At 44.7% G+C, this 27,244-nt stretch overlaps 1 protein-coding gene across 4 annotated transcripts; it reads right to left on the minus strand.

The window, feature by feature from the left end:
* Positions 1 to 750: 750 nt before the first annotated feature.
* Positions 751 to 26,930, minus strand: LOC134007509 (gamma-aminobutyric acid receptor subunit gamma-3-like). 4 transcript variants are annotated; one of them, XM_062447001.1, is made up of 9 exons: positions 26,753 to 26,930; positions 26,229 to 26,374; positions 18,760 to 18,827; positions 13,419 to 13,639; positions 10,272 to 10,354; positions 8,970 to 9,107; positions 7,110 to 7,262; positions 3,717 to 3,916; positions 751 to 2,368 (listed from the first exon to the last, which is right to left on the minus strand). In XM_062447001.1, the coding sequence occupies exons 2-9, from the start codon at positions 26,320 to 26,322 to the stop codon at positions 2,087 to 2,089; spliced, it is 1,239 nt and encodes a 412-aa protein (XP_062302985.1). In that variant the 5' UTR covers positions 26,323 to 26,374; positions 26,753 to 26,930; the 3' UTR covers positions 751 to 2,086. The 4 variants fall into 4 exon arrangements, with proteins under 4 accessions (XP_062302985.1, XP_062302984.1, XP_062302987.1 ...); XM_062447000.1 differs by having other exon boundaries at positions 752 to 2,368; positions 26,608 to 26,930; XM_062447003.1 differs by lacking the exon at positions 751 to 2,368 and adding an exon at positions 6,527 to 6,588 and having other exon boundaries at positions 3,789 to 3,916; positions 26,608 to 26,930.
* Between the last annotated feature and the right edge of the window lie 314 nt (positions 26,931 to 27,244).

The raw sequence follows: 27,244 nt of genomic DNA on the forward strand, positions 1-27,244 counted from the left end.
ATGTTTTTCTTATTTGCAATGGGGCTTGGTTGTGGTCTGTGCATACACCCACACACACACACACACACACACGCATGCATGCTCACACACATATAGACGTACACACACATGTACACATCACGCCACACTACATCGCACACAGCCACTGTACACATACGGTATCTTACAATTCAATTCACTCGACAGTACATAACTGATTTTCTGCTCACATTGGTTGCAGCGGCATGCAATCCTCCACTGAGTTGGCAGCAGTTTCCTCCGACTCTTTCTTTGAGTGAGTTCCACCCGGCATCACATCATTTGCAGTGACTCTTTGAAACCGTTCCACCAATTTCCTTCCTTTGTTTCTGTGTTTTGTCTCAATCTGGGTCAGTAAACTTAAGCTATACAGCAGCCTGACAGCTGTCACCTGTGCTGAGCCGTACATTGCAACGCACGGCACCTCTCCATCAATCAGCTTTCATCCATTTTTTCTGCATGTCTTTTGTCATGTTTCGACTTTGTTATTTCATGCCTTTACTTAAGGTTTTGGCGTGTTGTTGATGAAGTTGTCAACCGACTTTTGTGTAAGGCGTGGCGATAGTTGATTAATGCGTTTTTATTGACTTCTTAAAAACAACAGGATGCCCAGTTGGAGGTTGAAGAGGCGCTTCGATAATGAAAGTGACTCATCTATTCTGACATTTGTAGTAAAGCATGATGCTCGTGGCTGACAAGATTAATCAGATCTTCATTTAACAACACAATCCTTGTATCCACCAAATGAAATGACCAAAGACTGTTTTTATTCATGTAAATAATAATAAAATAAAAAAGTCAAAGTATACTACACAAATATTGTCTAATATCCGCTGTAGCAAAATGATGAGTTTTGGAAAACATACAAAATAGTGTTTGATTTATTGTAAATATATCAGACTATGACACTTATAAAGTGCAATATTACTATTGGTATACAGAGGTGAAAATATGTTTTATTCTGTTGGTCTAACATACAGGATACATTCACCTAATAGCTTTATGAAAATATATATGTAGGGTGAATCCCACAAGCACTTTCTCTGAACATACAATACTGGGCACTCAGGCTCTAAGCCAAATGACTGCAGAAACACTCATTTTACTCACAGTTAAAAGCATAAAAACAACAGATTTCCTTCAAAACTTCCAATAACACAAAACTATAATACAGAAGATCTGATGTTTCTCATGTGACGTCCATTTTACATCGACGTTCACATATTTTCACTCAGTGGAGTAAAAAGTATGATTTCCTCACGCCAGGGGGATAGGTTTTCATTTTGAAATCTTCAAATCTGTCCTTCCCTTTCATAACGAAAATTATATTTAACAGCAGCATCCTCAGTTTAAAAAGAAATCTGTCCCATCCACATTTGAAAAGTAACCTACACCCCTGCCTTACGCAATAACCTGTTTGTCTTGTTTACAGTACTGAAGGAGTTTTCCTTCATGATGTATAAATGGTTAAAAAATACCACACAAACAATAACTATTGATACCAGTTTGAAAATAGTATTACCATTTGAATCTTTATATTAAGATTATAAATGTCCATTGACTGACTTACCAAATACAGTTTGTACCTATTGAACATGTCACTCTTGATAGCTACTGTATACAAATGGCAAACACAGGTTTGATAGGTTAATTGAGTGACTAAATGAAACCTTGTGCAGACCTAATGCCTAATATAGAGCAGTGTCTGAATTGTTCAATAGTGCAGTCTATCCTGGATGTTCATAAAATGGAGCATGCTTTGAGATGGATGGGAGGGAAGGGAGGGCTAAACAGGGGGTAATAAACCTATCCGAAATGCTAGTCCTGGTTGTTTGTCACCTCTGAATAGGTGTTGTCCCCTTCCAGTAGAAGGCACTGTGGACACTCACATGCAGTCTCCCAGCTAGCCAGCATCACGGCCGTCCAGTGCAGCTGTTCATTAGTCGGCTGTTGTCAAGCAACCAACAGCACTGGCGGGACATCTGTCCCCAATCTCCCGTCACGTCTTAACGATGGCCTCCGTCGTACACGGGAGTCTCGTCCCGTTTATCCTACAGGAGCGCCGGCGCTAAAGGTAGAGGTAGCTGACCCAGTACACAATGTTGAAGAGCAGGAAGGAGGTGGGGAAGAACACCCTGGAGTAGGCATCCAGCTCCTGGATGTCTACGTGGATCCTCCCCCTCCTCCAGCCCCCGCCCCGGCACTCCTCGTAGCAGCAGAAGAAGCTCTGGCAGTCCTTGCCGTCCAGGCAGTCGTACACGCAGGCGTCCTCAAACTGCTGCCAGTACAGGGAGTTGTTGAGAGTCATCACGGAGGTTGGAGACAGACCCACATCCAGGACCGAGTAGGCCTGCACATGAAGAGGAGGGGACACACACACACACACACACCTCATTAGGACAGTACAGTACAGTACACTGACATCAATACAGAGGTGTTTGAAGAAAAAGAGAGGAAGGAAGGAGGGAGGCCTCATTAGAGATGCACAGACTGAGGTAATGAAGGAAAAGGAGATTGAGGAATAGAGAGCGAGAGAGAGCGAGAGAGGTCGACAGCGGGGGAAGAAAAAAAACAACAGACAGCTTGAGATGCTGTAGAAAAGCCAAAATATCGAGGTGGTGGTGGGGGGTGAGGGAGGTGGGGGGTGAGCGGTAGACAGAAAATGAGCTGATTTGTTTTGAGTGGATCTGTGCCATCATGCATTAAAGCTTGGCAGCTAAACCCTCCCCCAGCCAGCAGGCAGGCAGCAGGAAGCTGTCACACAGCGGGTCGATGAACTACCTCTCCTGGAACCCGCTCACTCTTCCCCTCACTCACACACCCACTCATTCACTCCCTCATTCACTCCCCCCTCACTCACACACTCACTCTCCCACCACCCACTCCCTCCCTCACCCTCCCACCCACTCACCCGGCCCTCTCCCTCCCTCACCCACATGGTTGGCATCGCGACCAAACACCCGTCTCACATGCCAGCGGAGCAAACATAACAAATGCTAAGAGACAGGAGAGCTTCAGGTTTGACCTGCTCCAGGTCAGGCTTCCCCTGACATGCGTTCATGTTCAACATTAGCAGATAGCAGCACACAGTTACGGATCGCAAAACCACTGGTTTCATTTCCACTCCGACTCACAACACCCACAAACCTGCCTGATCCCGACTTACTTGTTCTTTTACTGCAGATACAGCTGTTGTTGTGGCACTTAAGCAGAACTGACTTGAGGTTGACTTGTTTTATATACGATGGCTCTTGTAAACACAGACTGTTCCCCAGCACTATCCACTGCACTACTCTCAGAACGGCGGCACTTCTCATCCTGGATTCTCTGCTGCACTTCCTGTATGCACTTCCTGTATGCACTTCCTGTATGCACTTCCTGTATGCACTTCCTGTATGCACTTCCTGTATGCACTTTTGCACATCACCTTGCACAGGGGTGTAGGGACGTGTCCCACCCACTTTATGAAAACAACAAATCTGTCCCCCACATTTTTATTAAGAAAATTATATTGAAATGGCCACATCCTCATTAATAAAAAAAAGCAGCACCGCCCACATTTGAAAACAAATTCATGCCCACGACTCTGTACGAAACCATCTTCTAATGTACAGTATAATATATGTCATTATTATTGAATCTGTGTCAATGTGAAGTACGTGATCGGGTACATCCTGGGGACAGGGGACGGGCCTCACCAGTGTCTGAGGCTTGGCGGAGGCGGGCTTGCGTACGCTGTAGGAGTAGTAGTTGAGCGTGGCGTACTCGATCATGGCGGCAAACACGAACAGGAAGCAGACGGTGACAAACAGGTCCATGGCGGTGACGTAGGAGACGCGGGGGAGCGAGGTCCTGGCCACGGTGCTCAGCGTGGTCATGGTCAACACGCTGGTGATACCTGGGGGATGAGGAGGTCACCACGCAGAACACCAGCAGGGCCCAGCCTCCAGCAACACCTGGAGGCTGGGGTCAGATCAGGAGGGGGAGGCTAGCTCTGGGAGGGTTCCCCTAGGGGTTTCTGTCGTGACTCAATCAGTCCTTCGTGGAGTGATCTCTTTGGTGTGTGTGCGACTTGATGTTCAGTCTTCAGGTGCCTGTGTTTTAATTAATTATCAAACGCACTGTACAGAGAATTCAGCGGAATAATTCCCCTGACATCTCTAGGCACAGTTTCTGTACTGAGAACTTTGAAGACGATACACACACAGTATTCAAACTCACACACACACTCACTCATATTCATGCATGTCTCCAAGATGCTTCACATGAGACGACTGTGTGTGTGTGTATGTGTGTGCGGCAGTGTTTTGTGCAGGTTGCCATGGAAACAGGAAGGGCCATCTATTTTGAGCAGTTGGTTCCTACCAAAGGTAGAGCAAGCCACCCCTGGTGATGCTGGCTTCCTGATTCCTGCTCACTCACAGTCTACAGAGACTTGCTGCCAACAACACTGAAGCAAAACTATGACCTGAACAAGGAAACTATTAGTACATTTATGACCTACAGCCATTCTACCAGAGGTAGAGGGAGAGAGAAAATGAGAGACAGATAGAGAGAGATAGAAAAAAAGGGTAGAGAAAGATGGAAAAAGATATAGGTTAATGAGGTTAGAGAGAGACAATATGTTACTACAGGTCTTGGAGGGTGGAGTATGGAGGGGTGGAAGGTGTTTAGTCAATTCTACGACTGTTAAAGGTAAGTATGTTACTAGTTGGAGGCAACGGGGGACGGGTTGTTTCCATCCTTATTCTTTAAGTATAACTTATTTTAGAGTTCTCTTCCCCTGGAACAGATTTCATGTTCCAAATGAGGGGGGCTGTCACTGTCTTGGTGTGTGGGGTTGCATCAAATTCCCCTTTTTTGCTCTGTTAAATTGCTGCACCAGTCCACACTTGACCGGTGGGGATCTCATTCTATTATGACTGTAACTGTTAGCTGCTCCTGGCATTCTCTAATCCCTGCTCTCCTCTCTCTGTCCCCCCCCACACACATCCCTTGTGGTGTGGGGGGTTTGAGTTGTCAGCACCTGCCTGGTCGTCGGTCAGCCAACGCTGGACCTGGTCGCGAGTCTCCCGGTCCTGTACTACATCTATAAAGTTGAATAATGGAATTTTGGTGTTTTAAAAACCCATCAACACTGTATGACTATGTTTAGCCTGTGTTCTGCTCCTCTCTCTCACCAACCGTCTCTGGAGGAGGGGATCCCTCTCTGAATTGCTCGTCCCAAGGTTTCTTCCATTTTTTCTCCTGTTGAGAGTTTTTTGGGGAGTTTTTCCTTGTCTTCCTTGAGGGTTTAGGTTGGTTGAGGGGCAGTTCTATGGGCATATGTGAAGCCCTCTGTGACATGCTTGCGTGTAAAAAGGGCTATACAAATAAATTTGATTTGAAGGTGGAGACGAAGGGTGGAGGGTGCCTAATTTGGGGTGTTACCTGGAACATGTAGCCTGGCCTGTCTGCTCTCTCCCTCCCTGCACTCCTCCCCTGCTCCTCACCTCTCCCTCCCTGCCCTCCTCCCCTGCTCCTTACCTCTCCCTCCCTGCACTCCTCCCCTGCTCCTCACCTCTCCCTCCCTGCACTCCTCCCCTGCTCCTCACCTCTCCCTCCCTGCCCTCCTCCCCTGCTCCTTACCTCTCCCTCCCTGCCCTCCTCCCCTGCTCCTTACCTCTCCCTCCCTGCCCTCCTCCCCTGCTCCTCACCTCTCCCTCCCTGCCCTCCTCCCCTGCTCCTCACCTCTCCCTCCCTGCCCTCCTCCCCTGCTCCTCACCTCTCCCTCCCTGCACTCCTCCCCTGCTCCTCACCTCTCCCTCCCTGCCCTCCTCCCCTGCTCCTTACCTCTCCCTCCCTGCACTCCTCCCCTGCTCCTCACCTCTCCCTCCCTGCCCTCCTCCCCTGCTCCTTACCTCTCCCTCCCTGCCCTCCTCCCCTGCTCCTCACCTCTCCCTCCCTGCACTCCTCCCCTGCTCCTTACCTCTCCCTCCCTGCCCTCCTCCCCTGCTCCTTACCTCTCCCTCCCTGCCCTCCTCCCACGCTCCTCACCTCTCCCTCCTTATCTCTCCCTCTCTCTTTCAACCCTCTATTGATCTGGTTGGTTCCTGAGATGGAATGCACTGCGAGCGACAATACGGAGCAAATGACTTCTTTTGTTAAACAGAGGAGGATGTTTATCGCCCTGCCACAGACCCCGTCCCCACCTGCCCGTTGACAGAACACAAACGTGCCGCAGCCTCGTCTCCAGCGGCGACCGGCGTGTTCCAGCTGGGATGCGTAAATGTGTTGATTGTTGTGGGTTGTGAAATGAATTGGGATGTAGATAAGAGTTCAGTGAGCTCGGATCTTCGGTTTGTTCATGTACAAAAGGACAATTCTGTGGCCCCACTTTCTTTGTGTGGGAATATTGGAGGCGGAACTGCAACACTGATCGTGGTAAACATGTTTACAATCTTGGAGACATTTTTCATAAAAGACCGGACAAAGACTACACCAAGACTATCTAATTGTTTACACTTACCTCTCATACCACATCTCAACCTGGAAATTACCAGAAACAGCATCCACAGGAAAGCACATGAACTGATGTAAGCATGCAGCAAAAGACACAAACAATAAATAAATCACAAACATAAAGGAAATGGGTTTCGAAACATCGCATTATGATCAAGTGAGAGGAAAGGTTAACAGCAAATCTAGATGTGGGACATGATATCAGCAAATTAACGACATTAAGTCACGCAGACAAACACACACACACAGGAACACACATACACACACAGGAACACACATACACACACACAGGAACACACATACACACACAGGAACACACATTCACACACACAGGAACACACATACACACAGGAACACACCTACACACACACAGGAACACACATACACACACACAGGAACACACATACACACACACACAGGAACACACATACACACACACACACACACACAGGAACACACATACACACACACAGGAACACACATACACACCCACAGGAACACACATACACACACACAGAAGTAAGCTACCTGCACAGCACTCGTGCACGCACACACACACATACACACGCACGCTCACACGCTCACAGTACCTAGTGCCGTCCTGGCAGGCGTGGCGTCACTCTTGATCCAGAAGGACACCCAGGAGAGGACCACGGTCAGGATGCAGGGGATGTAGGTCTGGATGGTGAAGTAGCCCATGCGTCTGCTCAGGTCAAAGTACACGGTCATCACCACGTAGTCACCTGGGAGATGGGGGAGGATGGGGGACGGGGGGGACAGGACAGCTTCAGAGGGACTGGCAGAACCGAGGCATGAGCCTTTGTAGGCGACATCACTGAGCGAGTAAAGATGGAGGACACAACAGGACTACAAGTCCCAGGCGACGAGGTGGCATGGGAACCAGACGGACATCCAGTGTCCTCATTACTTTGAAAAGCACCCGGCGTCTCGCTTACTCCCCTTTCATGGGAGATGTAGGGTAGAGAGAGGGAGAAAGAGAGAGAGAGAGAGAGAGAGAGAGAGAGAGAGAGAGAGAGAGAGAGAGAGAGAGAGAGAGAGAGAGAGAGAGAGGGAGGTGGAGAGAAAGAAAGAGACACAGAGAGAGAGAACGGTACTTTATTCTGAGTTTGTTGAGATGTAAATTAATGATGGGTATTTATAGACCTGGCTCTAATCATCATGCAGCGATGCAGATGGAGAGTAAAGAAAAAGAGAAAACAGACAAGAAAAGGTCTAATTTCCCAGAACAGCGCGAACCACAGATCTGCAAACTGCTGATGTTAGGATCTCCTTCTTAGCTTCATCTGGATTTGGAAATACGCAACGCTTCACCTTGTTAAAATGTTTCATTCATAAGATCACCTGACCTTTGAAGGTTGAATCATTGTTCATTATGGAGATGAAGCCCTGGTTCTCTGAAGACTGGTCCGCAACATCGCTAACGCTTGCTCAGTAGGAGAGGCAGGTTAATCAGGGCCTGCAGGACTTGCTCATAATGTGTCAATTTGTAGATACTTAAAAGGAGGATTTGTCTTCACTGCTGTCATGAATGTATTAAAAATGCATCACTAAGAAGTTTGGCGAATGGCACTTGCAAGTCGAATTAGATGTTTTAAATACCTGTTTTGCACAACAATATATTAGTTTCATAGAGCACTCAGAGGAGACAGATCACTCAATGTGGAAAGCATTAGGCCAATAACGACATTTAGGTCTGAGGGGAACAAAATGGGATTAAATAATTAAAAATGTTCTAAATATTTAATGGGAATGATTTATATATCATGCCAGAAATGTGTTTGGTCTATCTCTGAGGTTAATGCTTTAAGCAGTTTTAAGCTTCACCTCATTGAGATGTTTAAATATCACAGTCCTATCAGACCTCCGAGATCTAAGGAGAAACCTTGTTGTCTTCAATAAACCCACGGCTCTGTTTTTCTCCAGGAACAGCAGAAGGTGTACTACCATGGGATAAAAGCAATCTCTTCTCACTGGTGGACTGTAACTTACTCTATTTGTCAAGTTCATGAAGGAACAATCTAGCACTGCCCCAACTAATGAAGGTCTTATAGAGAAGCTCGTTAGCGAAGACATGTCAGTAAGAAGTGCAGCCAAGCCACTAAACTACAGTGCTACCACACACCTACAGCCATACCACACACCTACACACCTACAGAAACATCACACCTACAGCCTGTAGGAGCCTGTTCTATACTGCCATGAGAGAGAGAAAAATAATCTAATTTTAAAGTAATCCACCTATAATTGCCATCGATGGATGTTTTTGCTATTCAAATATTCTCCGGTATATTAGTACATGAATGTTCGAGATGAAATTTCAGAGGAAAATCCTGATGAAAAGCAACTGCAACCAAACTCCGGGCAACCAAAAGTTTAATAAAAAGGAAAAGATCCAAACACAAGATTTATTGTGAGTCAAAGAGCGTTACCTGCTGTTGTTTTAAGTAAGCTGGTGCTGTTCCTCAATCCCATGAAATCAAATTGGTAAAGTCTCCAGGATTTCTGGTCCGAGGTTGACACCGAGTTCTTTCTCCACTTGTAAATCATTTCATCTCTGGGATAACCATCTGTAACGTCAGAAGAACACCCCAAAAACTGAAACAGGCTCTCTGTAATCTGAACACAGTGTCCCCTGTAGATCTTGTATGTCCTGACAGGTGGACAATGTCACTTTGCTGTGAGGTTTCACTTACAAACTAGATATTTTGTACCTTTCGTTTCATATTTATGACAGAACAAAGGGAAGGGAACTTGTCCAACAAAATGCCCAGATCCACCATGTAAGAATGCCCAGGAGTAAGATTCTAGCTCGAGTGATATTATCAAGTCAATAAGGCCTGTGACATAACCACAAAATACCACAGGAGTCAAATCATTGTCTCCCTGCCTCTTTGTGGTGCACACTCAGCGTGAGTTGGGTCTTGGTCATGCACAGAGAAAATGGACCAGATGTCCATTAATCATTGGTTACGATCACTCTGCTCACTGCTCTGGCATTGGTGGAGATCAACATTGAGCTTCGAATTCACAGACCTCCTTAGTCATTTACCTCAGTAATGACAAGCTAAATGTCAATCATTATGTTACAGGAATAACTATTAATTACAGCCTGCTTGCACTGTACTTTGGGGTTGTGGAAGGGAAAAATGAAGGTAGAAGAATGGCTGTCAAATTGAGGCCTTGACTTTAGAAGAGCAAGGTAGTCGCTAGTTTCACACAACAATGCGCTGATAACTAATTCAATGACATCAGTGAAAGGCTTTTATTTAATTTGACTGGGATTTGAATGGGTGAGATTTCATCCATTTTGTGGTGCTTGTTAGAATGTCAAAGCCCACATTCGCCAGAGGGGTCTTTTGAATGCTTGTTGAAGGACACACAGGTAGTTTGACTTCCAATATAATGTCTCTGTCTGTGTCATAATAGTTCTTCCCTGCTGAGGCAGTAACATTGAAAAGCACAATTGCCTCCATTCTGAGACACGAGTCAGCGAAAACACTTTTAATTCACACAGCAATTCATATCCCAAACAAACGTCCCCCACACACGCCGCAAATTTGAAGACCCCAAATTGCTGCCTTTTTCCTAAATTATTCCACTGTTGCCTACTGTATGCTAAGCTACAGTTGTGGCATAGCATCATAGCGATATCGATGGCGACATTTGTGAATGATGAAACAGAGAGTGGGGGTGAGGAGGGATTCGGTCTGAAAGAGAGACAGGCTACTCACAGCTTGAAAAGACGAGAGGGCAGGAATGCTCATCCATGGGGAAGTTATGAAGCTGCAGCTGGCACTCTGCGTTGATAGTCAACCTATTTGAGAACAAGTTCAGATTTTAACCTTTATTTAAACAGGCAAAATCATTAAGAACAAATTCTTATGTTCAGTGATGGCCTGGCAAAAAACACAGCTTTTTGAGGGAGAGGGGAAGGGGGCTAAGGAAGAAAAATCAGGTTAAAAGCACAACAGCACACAACCACAGCAATACAGACATACAGGGAAAAAAGCTAAAAGCAACAACAGAAAACAAGAAGGTTAAACAAAGCAGGGTATTAGTAGCAATGGGAGTCAGAGGGGGTAAACAATTTAAAAGCACAAAGCAAGACACAGAGATTATTTACAACAACCACAATCAAGACATACACTGACACTGGCAGGTATGAACAAAGGATACAGGCAGGTGAGAAAACAAAGCAGGCAACATAGGTACAACAGGAGGACAAACTAGGCAGTCGGCAACAGATCATAAGACAAACCATGGGGATGAATAGAACCACAAGATAATCAGGGGAGGGGTTAAAAAGTCAGAGAGCATTTACAGGATTCAGTGAGGATGAGTGAAATGGCTTCTTAGAAGGCATTGATGGAAATGAATTTGTCCAGTTTGAGGTGTTTTTGCAGAGCATTCCAGTCAGAGGCGGCAGCGGAATGAAATGATGCGAGACCAAGGGTGGATTTGAGTTTGGGGATTTTGAACTGGATATAGAGAGAGGACCGGGTGTTGTGCGTGACAGGAAGAGGATGCAGCACGTGAGACAGGTAGGGGGGTGTCCGGTGAAGAAGGGCCTTGTAGATGAGGACAAGCCAGTGAATATTACGACGGGTGTGAAGTGAGGGCCAGTTGACCAGGGAGTAAAGTGTACAGTGGTGCGTGTGGAAAGGGGCGTTTGTGGCAAAGCGGATAGCAGAGTGATAGAGAGTGTGGAGTTTGGAGAGTGTGCCCTTACATGCAGATCTGTATATTGTGTCACCGAAATCAAGTGTGGGGAGAATGGTCATTTTGATGAGGGTGAGTTTAGCGGAAGAGGTGAAGGAGAGACGATATCTATAGAGATAGCGACAAAACTAGAATAGCTAGTGTTTTTTTTTCCACTTTTTAATTCTTCTTCTTTTCAGCACAATAGCTCTGTCATCATTTCCAGAGGTCCTTTTTCCTGCAGCAACAAAGTTGCTAGAATTGTAACTACTGTAGAGTAGCCTACATTTACAACAATGTTCCAACAAACGTCATTAATTGGCTAACGTGTTTGCATTTGGAGAGCATATAGTAGATGTACCGGGGTCATTTAATTACGATGAGAGCATAAGGTATGCGGTAACCATTGTTCTCATTGTCTCGTACAGAACGTCACGTTAGCATCAAAACAGAAAACAGATGGCGATGATGCACTTGATTGCGTGGCCATTTTGGTGCGTTAAGGCTGAATCACAAGGTTGTTGTTGTATGTAACGGTACGAGGCCTCGTAGGGGCCACCTATTAGGAGGCGTCTGCAGTTTGTAGCACAGCTGTGTTCTGCACACCTCTGCACATTGGTGTTTCTCATCTAACTACTCACTGCCACTACAGGTTTTTTTCCTTTAACCCTTGTGTTATCTTCGGGTCGTTCTGACCCATCAGTCATTGTGACCCACCGTCGTATTGCGACAACTTTACCGCATACAAAAACAAAGTGAAGCATTTTCTTTTAACCGTTGGGCTGTCTCAGACCCCCCACATTGCGAAGGTTAAAAGAAAATTATTTTTATTTGTTTTTGTATTGGGTAAAATTGGGTAAACACAACGATGGTTCGTTATGAACCTTTGGGTCATGTGACCCGAAGGCAGCACGAGGGTTAAACTACAACCTACTAGTTGCAAAAAATGTATGAACTAAAGACTTGTCTTTTTACTTCTTCCCCTCCAGTCCAGAACCCCCCACCCTCCTCCCTTCCCTCCCTCCTTCATTCAGCCATCTCTCCATCTCATGCTTCTCTCCTTCCCTGATAAAATGTCAGCCTTGTTTATTTTGGCTTGACTGAAGTTCACCAAGAGGGGAATTAATGTGTGTGTGTCTCTGTGTGTGTGTGTTTGTGTGTGTGTGTGTGTGCGTGCGTGCGTGTGTGTGTGTGTGTGGGTAATGAATGAAAGATAGACCGGTGGTGGGGGATGCATTCAATCAGGTTAGCCGACCAGTCAAGACTCTGAATGTGCACACAACTACTGGTGATGGGATCATTCTGTAAGTTGTGCAGCAGGAGGGTCAGTTAGAGCAGCAATTATCCTGCCTACACAGATTCTCCTGCACTACTAACCATACTGTTGCCAAGGGAATGCCTGGCGAACGCAATGAATAAAACAGCAGGGAGACGTCTGTGCAGGAACGAAGACACAGCTCCGATTTTGAGTCATATATGATTATGTTTACGCCCTAAAAAGCACAAGGTTCCTGGGAGAGTATGCTTAGTTGTATATGACTATACGAGTGTGTGTAGAATACAGTGTACAGTATGGATATATTATTAAAAACGATGTTTTATATATTGTTAGGGTGGTTAAAAAGTGAACTGAAAACAAAGGAAATTCTAATTATCAACCCCAACACTGATTCAACGGATGTGTTTTGTGATGTATGATGTAGTACAGTAGACCCGTTATACCGGTTACATTGAGTGCTCTAAAGGGTATAATAGTTGTGTACTGGAATATACCTTGTTTGTGCAACGGTAGAGTTCGGTTTGTGGTGGTCATGGGATTTTCCTTTCCTTTGAGTCTTAATATAGTTGAGTGTAGATAAAACAGTGCAGTACAGATATATAAAAGTGTGCAGTATATATAATAGTGTGTAAAGATTGTAGTCTGGATGGCAAAGTGTGCAGAACACTTCAAAGCCACACTAAGCAGGGGACACGCCCTACAAAATACCTCCGTGTAGTCGACACATCTATGTTTCATACGTGCGGTGTATAACATAACATGTAGTGTCAATATCTAGCCATGGATACGGGACATTATCTTCACTTGAATAAATAATGACATTTGCTGTTATTTCCCCAAATAGAAAACTCAAAAGTAAATATAAAAGTCCTACAGCAACGTTCAGAGGATCGTCACTCACCTCAGCGTGTAGAGAATCTTCCCATCGTTCCATATTCGCAGCAGCTGATTGGGTGTCGTGATCCAATGAGAGTCAGCGTTCTTGGCGTTCCTGAAGATGGTGTCGGGGACCCAGATGAGCCCCACCATGTTACTGTTGAGGGTCAGGATCTTTGTGCTGCTGTTGTACCGAAGACGAGTGTCGATCCACGACTGAGAAAATATGATGTCGATCTGGTACTCCTGTCAAAGGAATTCAAGATTATTACTGGAGATAAAATCAAATCTATACACATGTTGTTGGCTACAAGTTCATTTTTATAGATTCCTAAATTGAAGGCCCGGTTTTATCCTGCAATATATTCTTCTGCGGCGTCAACATTTTTCACAGATTTAACATCTTTGTCTCGAAAACGTTTAAAAAATTTGACTAAAGGAGAAGGCAAACCAAAATAGCACCTCTTTGTCTGGACTCCATTTTTAATGATAAACATTCAGAGATGATTAAATGAAAGAGTAGGCTGTGTTCTGCTCTGTGGCTGTCCCCACCCCTGAAGTGCACGGCCCTTTAGGTCATGCATCTAACGCAGCATGCCTGACCTTTTACAAACCTCCACAGGCACACACAGGACCTGGCTTTCTTATCAGTTTAATTAGAAACCATTTGTTACATGAGCTGTGACCTTTAGATCCTTAAGTCAAAGCTGGTTGCTTGGGTCAAGCCTGTTACTCAAGGCGTCGAGCATCACAATGATCACAGAGGGAAGTCTGTTTTAAAACATCCTAGCTTGCGTACTCCCATGGATGGTGTGTGATCAAGAGTTGGCACTTTAGCTTGCCTTCATGACTCTTGCATGGAAACAGGGAGCAGCCATGCCAATTAGAGCAATTGCTCATCCATGTTTGGTACTCTAAGGAGTGAGTTATTTTTCCAAAACGGAAGCTAGCTAGTTTTAGTTAGCTTCCGTTACCTAGCAACCTAGCATAATACTCGTAGCAATGCTACTACCTGCTAGTGTTACTTGTTAGCCTCCTAATTGTAAATTTTGAAGCCATACTATAGCATTTGTCATATAGTTTTTGTCTATCGGAAAATAGTCGGTTGGAATGTTCAGAATCACATATGTGTGACGCTACTCCTTAACGGGTTAAAAGGAGGTGTTTCTTCAGCTTTACGCTTTACCTGTGAGTCTTTGGGATAGCATCTTGGAATAGCATGACATTAGCTTGCTTTTTCATACAGCGTTGTTATGGTTTTGATTTGGGGAAAAGTACATGCAAAGATATCTACCAGTCTACTTACAGAACGTGTTAACAACCAGATTACATAGACTTACAAGCGCTATCAGTGTATTTTCAAAAGCCCTGATGAAATGGAAATACATTGGTGTTCAGTCATGGTCCCATTTCAATAGGTAACAACTCTCAAACGCCACACTCTTTGCACTTTGATACAGTCTTCACTGTTATTCTCCACTAGCAGTCATTTCTATCCACCATGACATTGAAGTAATACCCAGATTGTTATGCTCAATATATCAAAACACTAAAAGCATTTACAAAAGCAATGGACACAAGAACTTCTGAAACACAAGGTCACAGATGTTACTAAGAAGTTTGTGCTAACTGGAGTTATTTAATTTTTTCAATTCTCCCACAGATCAGTAAATACTGCTGAGGGTTAAGAAAACATCTCTTCTCACTGACTTAAACTTTAAAGAGACTGTTTTCCTAAGGTCCTGCATCAGCGTCTACCTTGTGACGTACAAGGAAGGTTGTTAAATGACTGTCGCTATGTAAAAACATCCCTTTGGGGCAGCTAACCCATTTAACTTCAGTGAAGTAATTATAACCTCAAGACTTCAACAGCATTTCAAGTCTTGGAAAACAATGACTAAACAAGGAACCTGTTTAATTCATACTCCGTTGTTGCTTTGCTGTGTGCATGAAGGCAGGGAGAGAGTTTAAAGCTATTCAAGTTTAGCTACACAGCACTGAAACAAACGTTTTTTTACAGAGCTTATCTGGCAGTTTGGGACCAAGTAAGCTTCAGATCTGCAACTTACAAAGTATAAGTACAAACATAAGAGCAGACCACTCAACACCTACAACACAAAAGTTGTCAGTATGTGACTACAAAATCAGTACATTTTATGTACAAAGAAAGATAAGTACAAAGAAAATGTAAGCATTTTTATTTGAGATGGGAACATTTTGAATTTAGGTACTGTGACATGGGTAATAAGTCCAAATGTCTTTAAAAAAAAATCTCCTCTGTTTTCAGTTGAGTGCATAAAACTACGTGTTACTATGTGTTAAACTAAATGTATCTCGGCTCCTGCACATTATTCCAAGGCCATAATTATTTCCACTGTGCTAACGTTCATGCGCTCCTCATGAATTTTAACTTCAACACTAGGCGGAGCATATGAAATGCCACATTATAAAAGGTCAAGTGATAAAAAGCTTTGAGTAGGAAACTACACAACATTGAAACTTCGTGATCTAGAAATCCACACATCCAGGCCTATATAAGAATCTTCTGTCTTACAGAGGGCCACATTAGAAAATATTCTTCCTTGTCCCAGGATGACAAAACCCTGCCTCTGCCAAGCCTAATTATAAAACCCAACTAAACGTAAACAGTGTCAAACAGTAAACAGTGCCATAAAATCCAATATTTCAAACGTGTTCTTTCATCTCGATACTGGCGCTTTTGTCAGACTTATTTTTTGTCTCTAAGCAAAACTGTATTATTCTGTTAGACAGAGACAGACTTATTGAACTTGTTCCAGTATGTCAAGATTAGCTCTAGTAGCCTACGTCAACATCATGGCACTGACTCCATTACATCGCTGGAATGTTGTCTTATGGACACCAGTGCTTTTAGGGGTTCTACTGTTGCCGTGGATACAGAGTGTCCCTGACATAAAAATAGCCTTGCTTTCTAGAAGGGTTGTCCCTCAAACTAGGTAAGCAAATAATTCAGTGAGTGCATCGTGTGTCATTGCAGTGAAAATCTACCTAGCGGAAAAAGTAGAAAGAAAAACTGTCTTGAGTTTAACTTATTAGTTTAATTTGTGATTGCGATAGGCTACTTCCTAGCACAAACAGCTAGGGAACAACACAGTGGGTGAAGAAGGGTTCATGGTGAGAGAGCCACAGGGGACGTGTTTCTGTGTCAGGGGGGGGGTAAACACTGTAGAAGCGATCAGGATACCCTCAAAGTACTCAGAGAGCTGTTTCAAACATGGCGGCTGTCACACAGAAGCTCTGTGATGTCTCCTCACAAGTTGGCGTTATGTAAACATTGTTTTATCTAGACCTGCCTCTCTGGCTGACTACAATGAATACAGCAGTGCTTTTATTTATGGTTAGAACTGTATCACTTTCCTTTTCAATAAATGTTGTGTTTTACCTGTATTTGACCAGTTAACCCTTGTGCTGCCTTCGGGTCACATGACCCAAAGGTTCATAACGAACCATCGTTGTGTTTACCCAATTTTACCCAATACAAAAACAAATAAAAATAATTTTCTTTTAACCATCGCAATGTGGGGGGTCTGAGACAGCCCAACGGTTAAAAGAAAATGATTCACTTTGTTTTGGTATGCGGTAAAGTTGTCGCAATACGACGGTGGGTCACAATGACTGATGGGTCAGAATGACCCGAAGATAACACAAGGGTTAAAAGTGGCTTTGTGGTTTAATGCATCAATAATAGACATTAAACCAGAATCTACTAGTGCTTTCAGTGCCCAAGACATTGCTCAATGCTCAGTATACAATGATAATTATTAGAATTTACTACTGTAGGCTACACAATACAAAATAATTACCTTGATCATCAGTGACCGGACAGTGTGTATAGATTTGAGATGAGAATTGCTCTTTCGGTCAGGTAATTTACATGTTATCTTTGCTGCACAGCACCAGCTATAGAACGACAACCATTACTGCCTCCAACCATTTCAGTTTAATCACACAACTTCTATCTTGAATTAATATCTGCTTCAATGATGCACTCACGGTCATTAAAGCAATGAAGAATAGTCATTTTCTCAAGAAGAAATATGTCTCTATTAGGGTCACTAACTATGCCCATAAAACATAATGTCTCCTTGATTATATTAACGATAAGACCATGAACTGTAATTGTACGTATTAGATATGGATGCCTATTGTGATGCATATGACCTTTTAGACCAAGATTTCTCACATAGGTACCGAGCTAAGAGATAGTTTGTTTAATGACAAATGTCTTTACTGATAAGTCTCCCCATTACATGCATGGCATCTCTCTTCACTCTAATATCAGTAACTACACTAGATGACTAATAAGGCTTTGCATACAACAACTATGGTTGTTGTATGCAAAGTCACATAGCCCAAAACAACAGTGGATTTACAGTTCAATACATAACAGATCCACCCTGTGTATGTGACCTGCCTCCTCCTGCAGAAACAGCGTTTAGGCCATCTGAAGCTGTAGCCTCCCAAGGCCAGAGAGATGAGTCTGCTCTAAAACTCAGGGAGGAAGCAGGATATGGGAGCAGTGGAGTGTGGCACAGTTCGGAGTCTAGTCAAGCCGAAGATATCCATTGTTTTCTTTCTTACTTTGTCACATTTCAGGGATGCGAGTGAGAGAGACGCAAGGGGGGTAATTGGAAGATTTGGGTGGAGGTGAGTGGGCGGGGGAGGGGGGGGCTTAGTCATGTTTTAGTCAAGATCTCTCAGGCTCACCAATCGCTGTGCCCCCGAGATAAATGGTGCAAATGTCACTCATGGTTGGGGCAAATCACACACTTCTGGAACAAAGGCTCAGCTCAGACTGTGTATAATGGCCTAGTGACCTACTGGGTAGAACAGTGTCAACGGAACTGTCTCTGAAAGGAGACACATCTCCACATCCCTACAGATGTAGCGTAGGGTTAGGGTTACGAAAGAAGAGGTTACAAGAAGAAGAAAAAAATCACAAAAGATAAAAACGGCATAGCTAATATCAAGCGATAAATAATGCAAGTATTGAAATATACATGTCTGACAATAAACCCATTTGAAAGGTGTTATTGTTGTCCTGATCTGAGGATGACTCATTTGGGAAGTACAGTACGAATCCAGCCGTTTTTGCACACCAGACTCTAGACACTAGAGACAGCGGCCACCGGCTCCATTTCTACTGGCTGCTCCCACACATCTCGCATCAACACATAGAGGAACACCGCTGTCATCGTGTGTGTGTGTTTGTGTGTGCGTATGCGTGCATGTATGCTTGTGAGAGAGAGGCAAGAGAGAGAAAAATAGATAGGGATAGACAGAAAAATTACCCGATAGATTCAGAGGAAAGAGGCAAATTCACTTACCATGTCTATCGATGACACAGGGCCGATGCTATTGACATATATGTCCACATCTATGACTGTCGGTTTCACTGAAAAAGACAGACATTGACACTGTTACAGACAAGGCAAAGTTTGATCCTACAGCACCAGGTAATATCTTTGATAATATCAGATTCTGACCCAGGGTCTTTCCGACAGTTTCTCTACAAGCCAGTATTTGACAATGGACCCCACTACCTCCGACTTAGTAAATTAAGATGGCAGCACCTTGTATCAGAAGTGTAAGGCAGTTCATACTGTTTGAGTTATTCTGTATATTTATGTCATTTAAATTGCCGTACAAACAGTAGGCCTACCTACTGTCTAACTCCTGTCTATGAACATGTTGCTATGGTGGTATGCGTGAAATACCGCATAATGCGTTTTTAGTCTAGCCCATTAATTGCATATAGGCCTAGCGGGACAAGTTAACCCTTACTTCTCAGCGTTAGAAATACAAGATGTTGCGTGAGAGCGTGTGGACTTGAGTCTCACGGCGAATGAGTGAGACTTGAGAGCCCTGAGCAAGGGCAAGCACAACAGAGGCTTGCCATCTTGTTTTCCGACTTTGGACACTGGAACTTTGGGGGGGGGGGGAACATAGGTTAATCAACTTGGGTTAACTCGGGCGTGACGTCATCCCCAGTTCCCCAGTTCCGAGGAAACTGGAACTCGCCATTACCTTGACCTTTCAACAAGTGGATATGTTAACACCCTGAGACAATTCTCAACTGACAAAACACTTTCTGCTGTCTTGAGGCTCTTTCCTGAGAGGAGAGGGAGGAGGGAGTGGGGGGGGGAGCAAGTGAGAGGGTGAGGGGAGAGGGGATGGGGTAGGCTGACCACATCTGCTCTATGTGCCAGGAACAAAACTGCCACCTCACAACTTTATTGACTAACACCTCATAAACAATTCACAGCTTTGATTTCACGCTCAGCTCCCAGCTTCATTGCAAGCCCGTTCCTCTTTACCAATCATCCTCCTATCTAACAAGGTGTCAGAGTAATGAGTTGTTGGCGCCTGTACGCCTTTATACCCTTACCATTGAACATCGCCCTCGCTTCCAGACTCGGCCAATTAGCCCCCGAGGTAGTGCCACGCGCTAAGTGCAGACTCTGTCTCTTCCCGTGACGAGTGTCAGCACTCAGATGTTCCGAATGCGGTAAAGACTGTGTAACGGCCGATGGATTTACGTCAGTCCCATGAAAGCAGATGCAGGGGAAGCAGAAAGTGGGTGCGCCGGTGTGTTGTCTTCACGCTAGAGAAGATGCGCGTCTCCCGACAATTACAGTACATCAAACGCTACATCAAGTCGGCAACTTACACCACGACCGATATTAGATACGAGCAACGCCGCCAGATGCAGATTGCCTCTGTTTGCATGAAATTGACTTCACTCTACAACAAGAGCCTTTAGCACTTCCAGGCTGTAGTCTAAATCTGTACACACACACACAGCGTCAGAATCATTGTCAATCTGCCTATAGATAAATATGAAATATCAGTTTCCTCCTCTGTGTGGGTCCCCCCCCTCCCTCAAACATCCGCAGGCCTCTGATGAGGGGAGGTTTCCCGTCAGCTGTCAGGAAAGGGTCAGTGCTGGGCAGGTCCCTCTAGGACCTCTGAACTGTTCAGTCTCCCTGTCCGCCTGTACAGAAACCCTGACACCCCCTGAACCAAACAGCTTCATGATGGTGATGATGTCACGTGGAGTTCCCCCCTCCTACCTCCCCTCAACAGACAGGGGGTTTCCCAACACTAATGCAGCTTTTGACCAAGGTTTTCTGTATTGGAGGAATGAATGGGTTTAGATGTTCATCCACAGCCATGTTGGAGCTGTGCAAGAACAAAAGCTGGCACACCTGTTACTTCAGAACCAATTTAGAAAAGCTCCTCTAACGATTAACTACCTCAGGGTAGTCTCCACCTGTCATGTGTCATCACCTTCCTCCTGGAATCATTCTCACCTCAACGCTGCCGCAATGACTGGAAGAGGGTGATAGGGAGACAGGCAGTGACCTCAGCAGCTGGGAACAGACCACAACCCAGGAAGGATGAGCTCAGTCACCATCATGAAGTCAGTCACTCCAGCCCCTCCAGCCTCTCTCAAGCCCCCACAGCCTCTCTCCAGCCCCCCAGCCTCTCTCAAGCCCCCACAGCCTCTCTCCAGCCCCCCAGCCTTTCTCAAGCCCCCACAGCCTCTCTCCAGCCCCCCAGCCTCTCTCAAGCCCCCCCAGCCTCTCTCCAGCCCCCCAGCCTCTCTCAAGCCCCCACAGCCTCTCTCCAGCCCCCCAGCCTCTCTCAAGCCCCCACAGCCTCTCTCCAGCCCCCCAGCCTCTCTCAAGCCCCCACAGCCTCTCTCCAGCCCCCCAGCCTCTCTCAAGCCCCCACAGCCTCTCCCCGGCCCCCCAGCCTCTTTCAAGCCCCCACAGCCTCTCTCCAGCCCCCCAGCCTCTCTCAAGCCCCCACAGCCTTTCTTCAGGCTGCTCCTCCCACCTCCCCCTGGGCTGAGCACAGCTTAATCAGTCATGCATTGCAACATTTGAAGTACTTTTCCTATGGTTAGGCTAAATACCGTGGTTATTTTTGGGTCCTCAATGAGATCTTCTGTTTTTACCAGGTAGACTACCCTTAGAGACAAACGCTGGCATACGGAGGCAGATGCTTCCAGTTTCCAGAGCGATAAGTGTGTGTGGGCGAGCGGCAGTTTGTTAAGGCAGACAGAGTAAACCGAAAGATGTGTGTGCTGTTTGCCACCCATAACAGAATAGCGAGACCAGGCTGAGTTTACCAAAAAGCAATGATAGTTCAGAATGTAGAAATCCAAAGCTGCATTCGGTTGCAATCAGACTACACTGAGCCCGGTTCGCCTCCACCCAACAGGCGATGACGGCTTAATCGATTTTCACTCTGAGCCGGCCCGATTCCTCCAGTCCAGGTATTTAGTGAAGTATCTGGTGCTCTCTGCAAACAGAAGAGCCAGAGCCAGCATGATTTGAGGCATGTATTTCCATCTAATGCAGCCGATTCACTGCAGAATGCCGGCAGGGTACAGGGCTGCCTCCGAGGAAACAAACAAAATTAGTCTATAGTGGGTTTCATAAAGAATCTGATTGCTATGTCCCAACCTGACACACACACAAGCACACACACACACACGCACTCACTCACACAGCCAGCCGCTGTGACGATGCTGTATGGTGATCCAGGAAGAAGAAAAAAAACAGGACATCGTGCAAACCCTAACATGGTTAGCAGAAATGGATAGGGCAGTCAGGTTGGCTGGTATTGGAGATGTGCACCTCTGGCCATTGGCCATCTCCCTATCATTAGAATGTGTTGTTCTGTCGAGAATAAGCGGCCGTCACACAGGCTGCTAACGTGATTGTGCCGCTGCCACTGGACTGCCAGGGGACGCATCTGAACGCCCTCTAATGAGACACAGGTGGATGGAGGTCTTTAGATGCCCAGCAGTGAAGAACTGCTTGATTTCAGCAATCAGTCTCAAAGAGTCTCAAAACTCTTTTTTAAAATATTACTTCTATTTGAGTGCACACACACACCTACACACCCACCTACACACACACGTACACAGAGGTACGTAACCACCACTGTCATGCAACGTCTTGAAAAATATTCACTTTTCTGCTTCCCAACATTTTTTTAACATGGATTAAAGATTAGCTCAGACAGTATTAACACCGGTAGACATCTTTCATTAGCATTATACATTTCACAGTAGATTCTAACAGTATATCTAGGGATTACACTGAGCTGCGTCTAAAGCTGTTCTGTGCATTGCACCAGCGGAAATAATAATTTGTATTCTACCCCCAAACCTCAGAGAATTGCCTCCTAAGCTTCAACAGTGGGGGAGAGGAGAGTAGTGTCAGAAGGACAAACTTCAAAAAGGTTAAACATCCATTCACACATGTTGAAGCCGACATCCTCCTGACCCAATCTCAAAGAGAAGTAAAGTCCGTCATGGTTCTGTGTTTACCCTACCCGGATTAAAGGATTGTGAGTGGCAGGAAGAACTAAATCAGGAGTCGATGACAAGAGCACTCAGTTCTGTGTTCAGACAGGAAGTTCATTTAGATGAATCTACACAGGGGGCTCCGGAGTTCCTTCCAGGTGAGAACAGTCTAATGAAATGTCGCAGGGCTTGAATGATCTGAAATTACTTGTCAGGTACTCAACTCTGGGTTGGCAGGACCAAGATGTCATGGTGCCAGATGTCACATCATCCTGAAACAGTGGAAGAGGTGGTTCACAGCTGGTGAGGGCTTGGGTCTCTGGTTCAAGTCTGTTGTAGTTCAAGTTTCTAGTTGTTCAAGTCTCTAAGGGGGATTCATTTAGCAGAATCCTCCACTCCTGAAGGCACCAAATTAGATGTCTAGATTCGTGTGATTTCTGGTCTGACAGGCAAGACACGTTCTGACGGGTTATTTTACTTTTCTGTGGAATGTAAAACACAGTACAGTCCAGCTTAATTTCTTTGATACACCCACTGAAATGCATGTAAAAATGATATGAAGCTTTTATAGAGCATTAATATAAACCCCTTGATTACAGATTAATGGGGCATCTATAAAATAATAATTAACTTCATGTTAACTATTCATAAATCATTCCATTGTATAAGACTTCAAGTTACCGAAATATCCCCTTGTCAGAACCAGTAACCCAGGTGACATAACAGAAGATCTTACAGCTAAATTATCCAACCAGAAGCAAATATCCCTCGTTTCTACGACTACGTTAGGGGGAGAAATCCATTTGTGAGAGAAAATTTGATGAAACTTTGAAAGCGCCATGGTCACTTATCATTCATTACAAGTTGTTGTGGTTTGAGCTTCAATATGCTTTGTGCTTCAAGTTCTCTTATCATATCAAACTGAGGGACAGTTATTTCCCCAAATACAGTGCATGCTCGTATGATGCATTTATTTACACTGGTTCCACTTAGATCAAGATTCAAAGTGAGACGACCTTCACGCTCACCTGGCTGACAGAGTTTGTTTGAGACTGTGTACTGTGATTGTAACAAACAAAGCTTGGAGGCTAGGAGGAACCATTCCTTCCAGTACAACGAGCAGTGACTTGTGAACAGATGCCGTATTCACTCCTCTCCCACTGTTGTCATGGAGCAATTTATATTCAGGCATGATGCACCTGCTTTCTTCTGAGACAATCCCTTTTAATTATTTCAATCAGCCATCTCTTTAATGTTGGGGTCATTAATTCAAGCGTTTCAAAGGGGCCGGGCTGGGAGGAGAAGCTGTTTATATTCCCAGCCCCACGCAGGAGAAAGTGTATGTACAGTACACACACACAGGCACATGCACGTAAGTACTCACACTTACACATTCACACCTACATACGCACACGCACATACATTCACACTTCACAGCGCGCGCGCACACACACACACACTCAGAGGTCATCACTGTGAATGTAGCCAACACAAATACTGCATAAACAAACACATGGGAAAACAAATACAAACACTCAAAGCCAAAATACATGAACCCCCCTATCATATAATGCCCCACTGAACGGTCTGCTCAACACAATACCCTCCATATTCCTGTAGCATCTCATTTGAAAAGAGGTGTCTTCTCAAACAATTAGCCCCCCCTGCTGCTTCTCCCACGCCTGCTGTGGTGCGGCTGCACGTGGCAGGCACGCGCGGCGACACAACGACACAACCAGGGTAGTTTTGTCTCCCGCGTCAGAACCCCCAATCGGAACCCATGGAACTTTTTCTAATGGAACCTTCATGGTTGGAGTCTCCAGAGGAGGAGGTAGCCTGGAGGAAGCAGAACTGCTGAGAGTTCTCCATGAGGCATGGAGAGAAGCCACACTAGGATGGAGAACTGCATGCAGAGCAAGGCAATCTGACCCACTTTGAGTGGGATCCCCTGACAACCCAAAAGGAAGCTGACATAATAGGGCCACAAACGCAGCGCTGCCTCATGTGAGATGAGCCGAGATATATACGCATTAACACTCTTGTCAGGTGGTGTGTTGGGCCTTCACTGACAGATGAGAATGTATGTCAAGTAAAGGGTGAAGATTATGATTTAGCACACATGCAGAGTTTGGCATTGTTTAACACTGTCATCTCAATGAACAGGGTCACATTGCCCTGGTGACTCTTGCAGCCATGAAGTCCTCTCTAGAACAAACCTCACGTCGGACGTACTGCAACATTAAGAAGCCAGACGCATCCCGTGAAGAACATTTTAAAAACACAATTTTTTATTGCAACCTTTATTTCACCAGGAGGGTCCCATTGAGATGAAGAATTATTCAGAAACTGTTTCAAGGGCAGCCAAGACAGGCAGCAACATGAAGTAAAAACACTGTAGTTACAGAAGCACGAAAGGTGGCCAAATTAGTAAGAACTCAAACAAAGCACAGTTAAGTCACATTTCAAAAGAGACATTTAAAGTTTTGCAACCAGGTCAAGTAAAAACATTGACATTTAAAGAAATCTGCCTCTAATTATTTCTGTTGTGATTTAAAAGCCTTTAACTGGATTCATTCATTGAGTTTCAAGTTGTTCTGCAACGTCTTTCGTGCCAAAGGTGCAGAATAAACAAATGCCCTAGTTTTCATGCTGTGGGGGCATTTTTGGAAAGAAAGCATTAAGAAGTCAAGAGAATGCAAAAAATAAATCTAGCACTTTTCTGCGTGATGATAACTCGTGGGTGGTTTATGATAAGACCAGGAACTGCCTTGAACGTGGACCAATGTCTGAGCCTCCAGGTGGCCTGAGCAGGTTGTTCTACCGCAGAGAATAGCTCACAAAGGTGAGTCAGAGTGAAGGACAACTGGTGTCCTTCAATACCTTGGGTGTTGTGAAAGGGGCAGTTGGAAAGCTCAGCTACTCACCAGACTGGAGAAAAAGGCGTTACACTGTAGAAGAATCAGCTAGATTATTTCTTCTCCTGCTAGCTTGTTCTGTGTCTGCCGTTTGAAAGCAGGCTATCCCCAAATGCCTATGTTAATATTTTATTGCCAAACATTTGTTGTGTTTTTTTTAAATGACGAATACCTTTTATGTATATTTTTAGTTACAACATGCTCAGTCATTGGAAAAAGGAATGTTTTTCTTTGCAAGGCCTCAGTTTTTAGATTCGGTCACCGTTGCACACAGCCTGACCCTAACCCTACCCCCCCCCCCCCCCCCCCCCCCCACACACACACACACACAGACACACACACACACACCTCTTACGTAGAATACTCATCAAACGAATGCACTATGTGTAACTTTAGTCTGGAAAGACAGCACAGTGGTTTTATCTAAGTTTCTTATCGAGTGTGAATTTTTGCATCACATGAACAGTTGACCATTACATCGAAGAGCGCACTACCTTTTCACTGGGTGGGCAACATAGTTGAGACCACAGTAATCTATATAGACATACATGCAGCTTACCCCCTATGTCTGGGCGAAGTGTCCTGTCGTACTCCTGCAGTAAGTTATTTAATATATGTGTGGCGTCGGCTTGATGGTCTTTCGGAGCAAGCATCTGATTGACAGTGACATCCTCATAGTCATCATGATATTGGCGTCGGTCGGAACTGTGTAAAAATAATAATAATTTGATCACAATGCGGTTTCGGATAGCACGAATATGTACATGTCCATGTCTGTCTAATTTCCCCAAAATTAACAAACTACGCAATTAACAAAGTATCCATACAGCAGAGGCTTGGCAAACAAAAGCGGGCGCTCTTGTGAGGATTGAAGTCAGTCAGTGAAGCAAATGGTCTCATTTCAAAACGAGCAACACGCAAGTAAAAATTTGACTTACCGAGCAAATTGCACAGCCAGAAGTAAGAGAAAGACGAGTAAGTTGGTAATCATTTTTTCATGGAGAATGCTTGGGGTGTAAGCAGACTTAAAGCGCTGGTGAGCCAGAGAAGTGGGCAGAAGTATTGTTGAAGACGGTGTTGTACCTGAAGCTTCAACTAGTTCATCTCCAGCTGCATTGTCCTTCCTCAAAAGAAAAACAATAGATCCACTTATCTGTCCATGAATACGAAGGGGAAAAAAATCGCGCTCGGGATTCACCGGGATTTTCTGAGACAGTCCTTGCGCGTCAGTGATCAATATCTTATTGCACCACACCTCCTTCCGCTTCATAGAATAACACTAACCCGTTAATGCATCGACATGGTGACGTTCTTTCCTCAAGGTAGGTTACATTATACAGGGCGTCTTGAAAAGTGAGTCACAATCTATGTTCAACAAAACACATTGCTATGCAATAAAAGTGATTTAACTGATTTTCAAACTTCTTGTAAACATATGGTTTCATAATCCCTACACTTTAGCCTATATTATTAATTATTAAATAAATTATCTTAACCTAACTGGATTTAGGCAATTTTTAAAGGCATCAGAATTACTGTGTTAGAACATGCCGTAATAAAACTTTAAGAACCTGC

This window comes from Osmerus eperlanus, chromosome 21, assembly GCF_963692335.1.
Source record: "Osmerus eperlanus chromosome 21, fOsmEpe2.1, whole genome shotgun sequence".
In the NCBI taxonomy this organism is placed as follows: Eukaryota; Metazoa; Chordata; class Actinopteri; order Osmeriformes; family Osmeridae; genus Osmerus; species Osmerus eperlanus.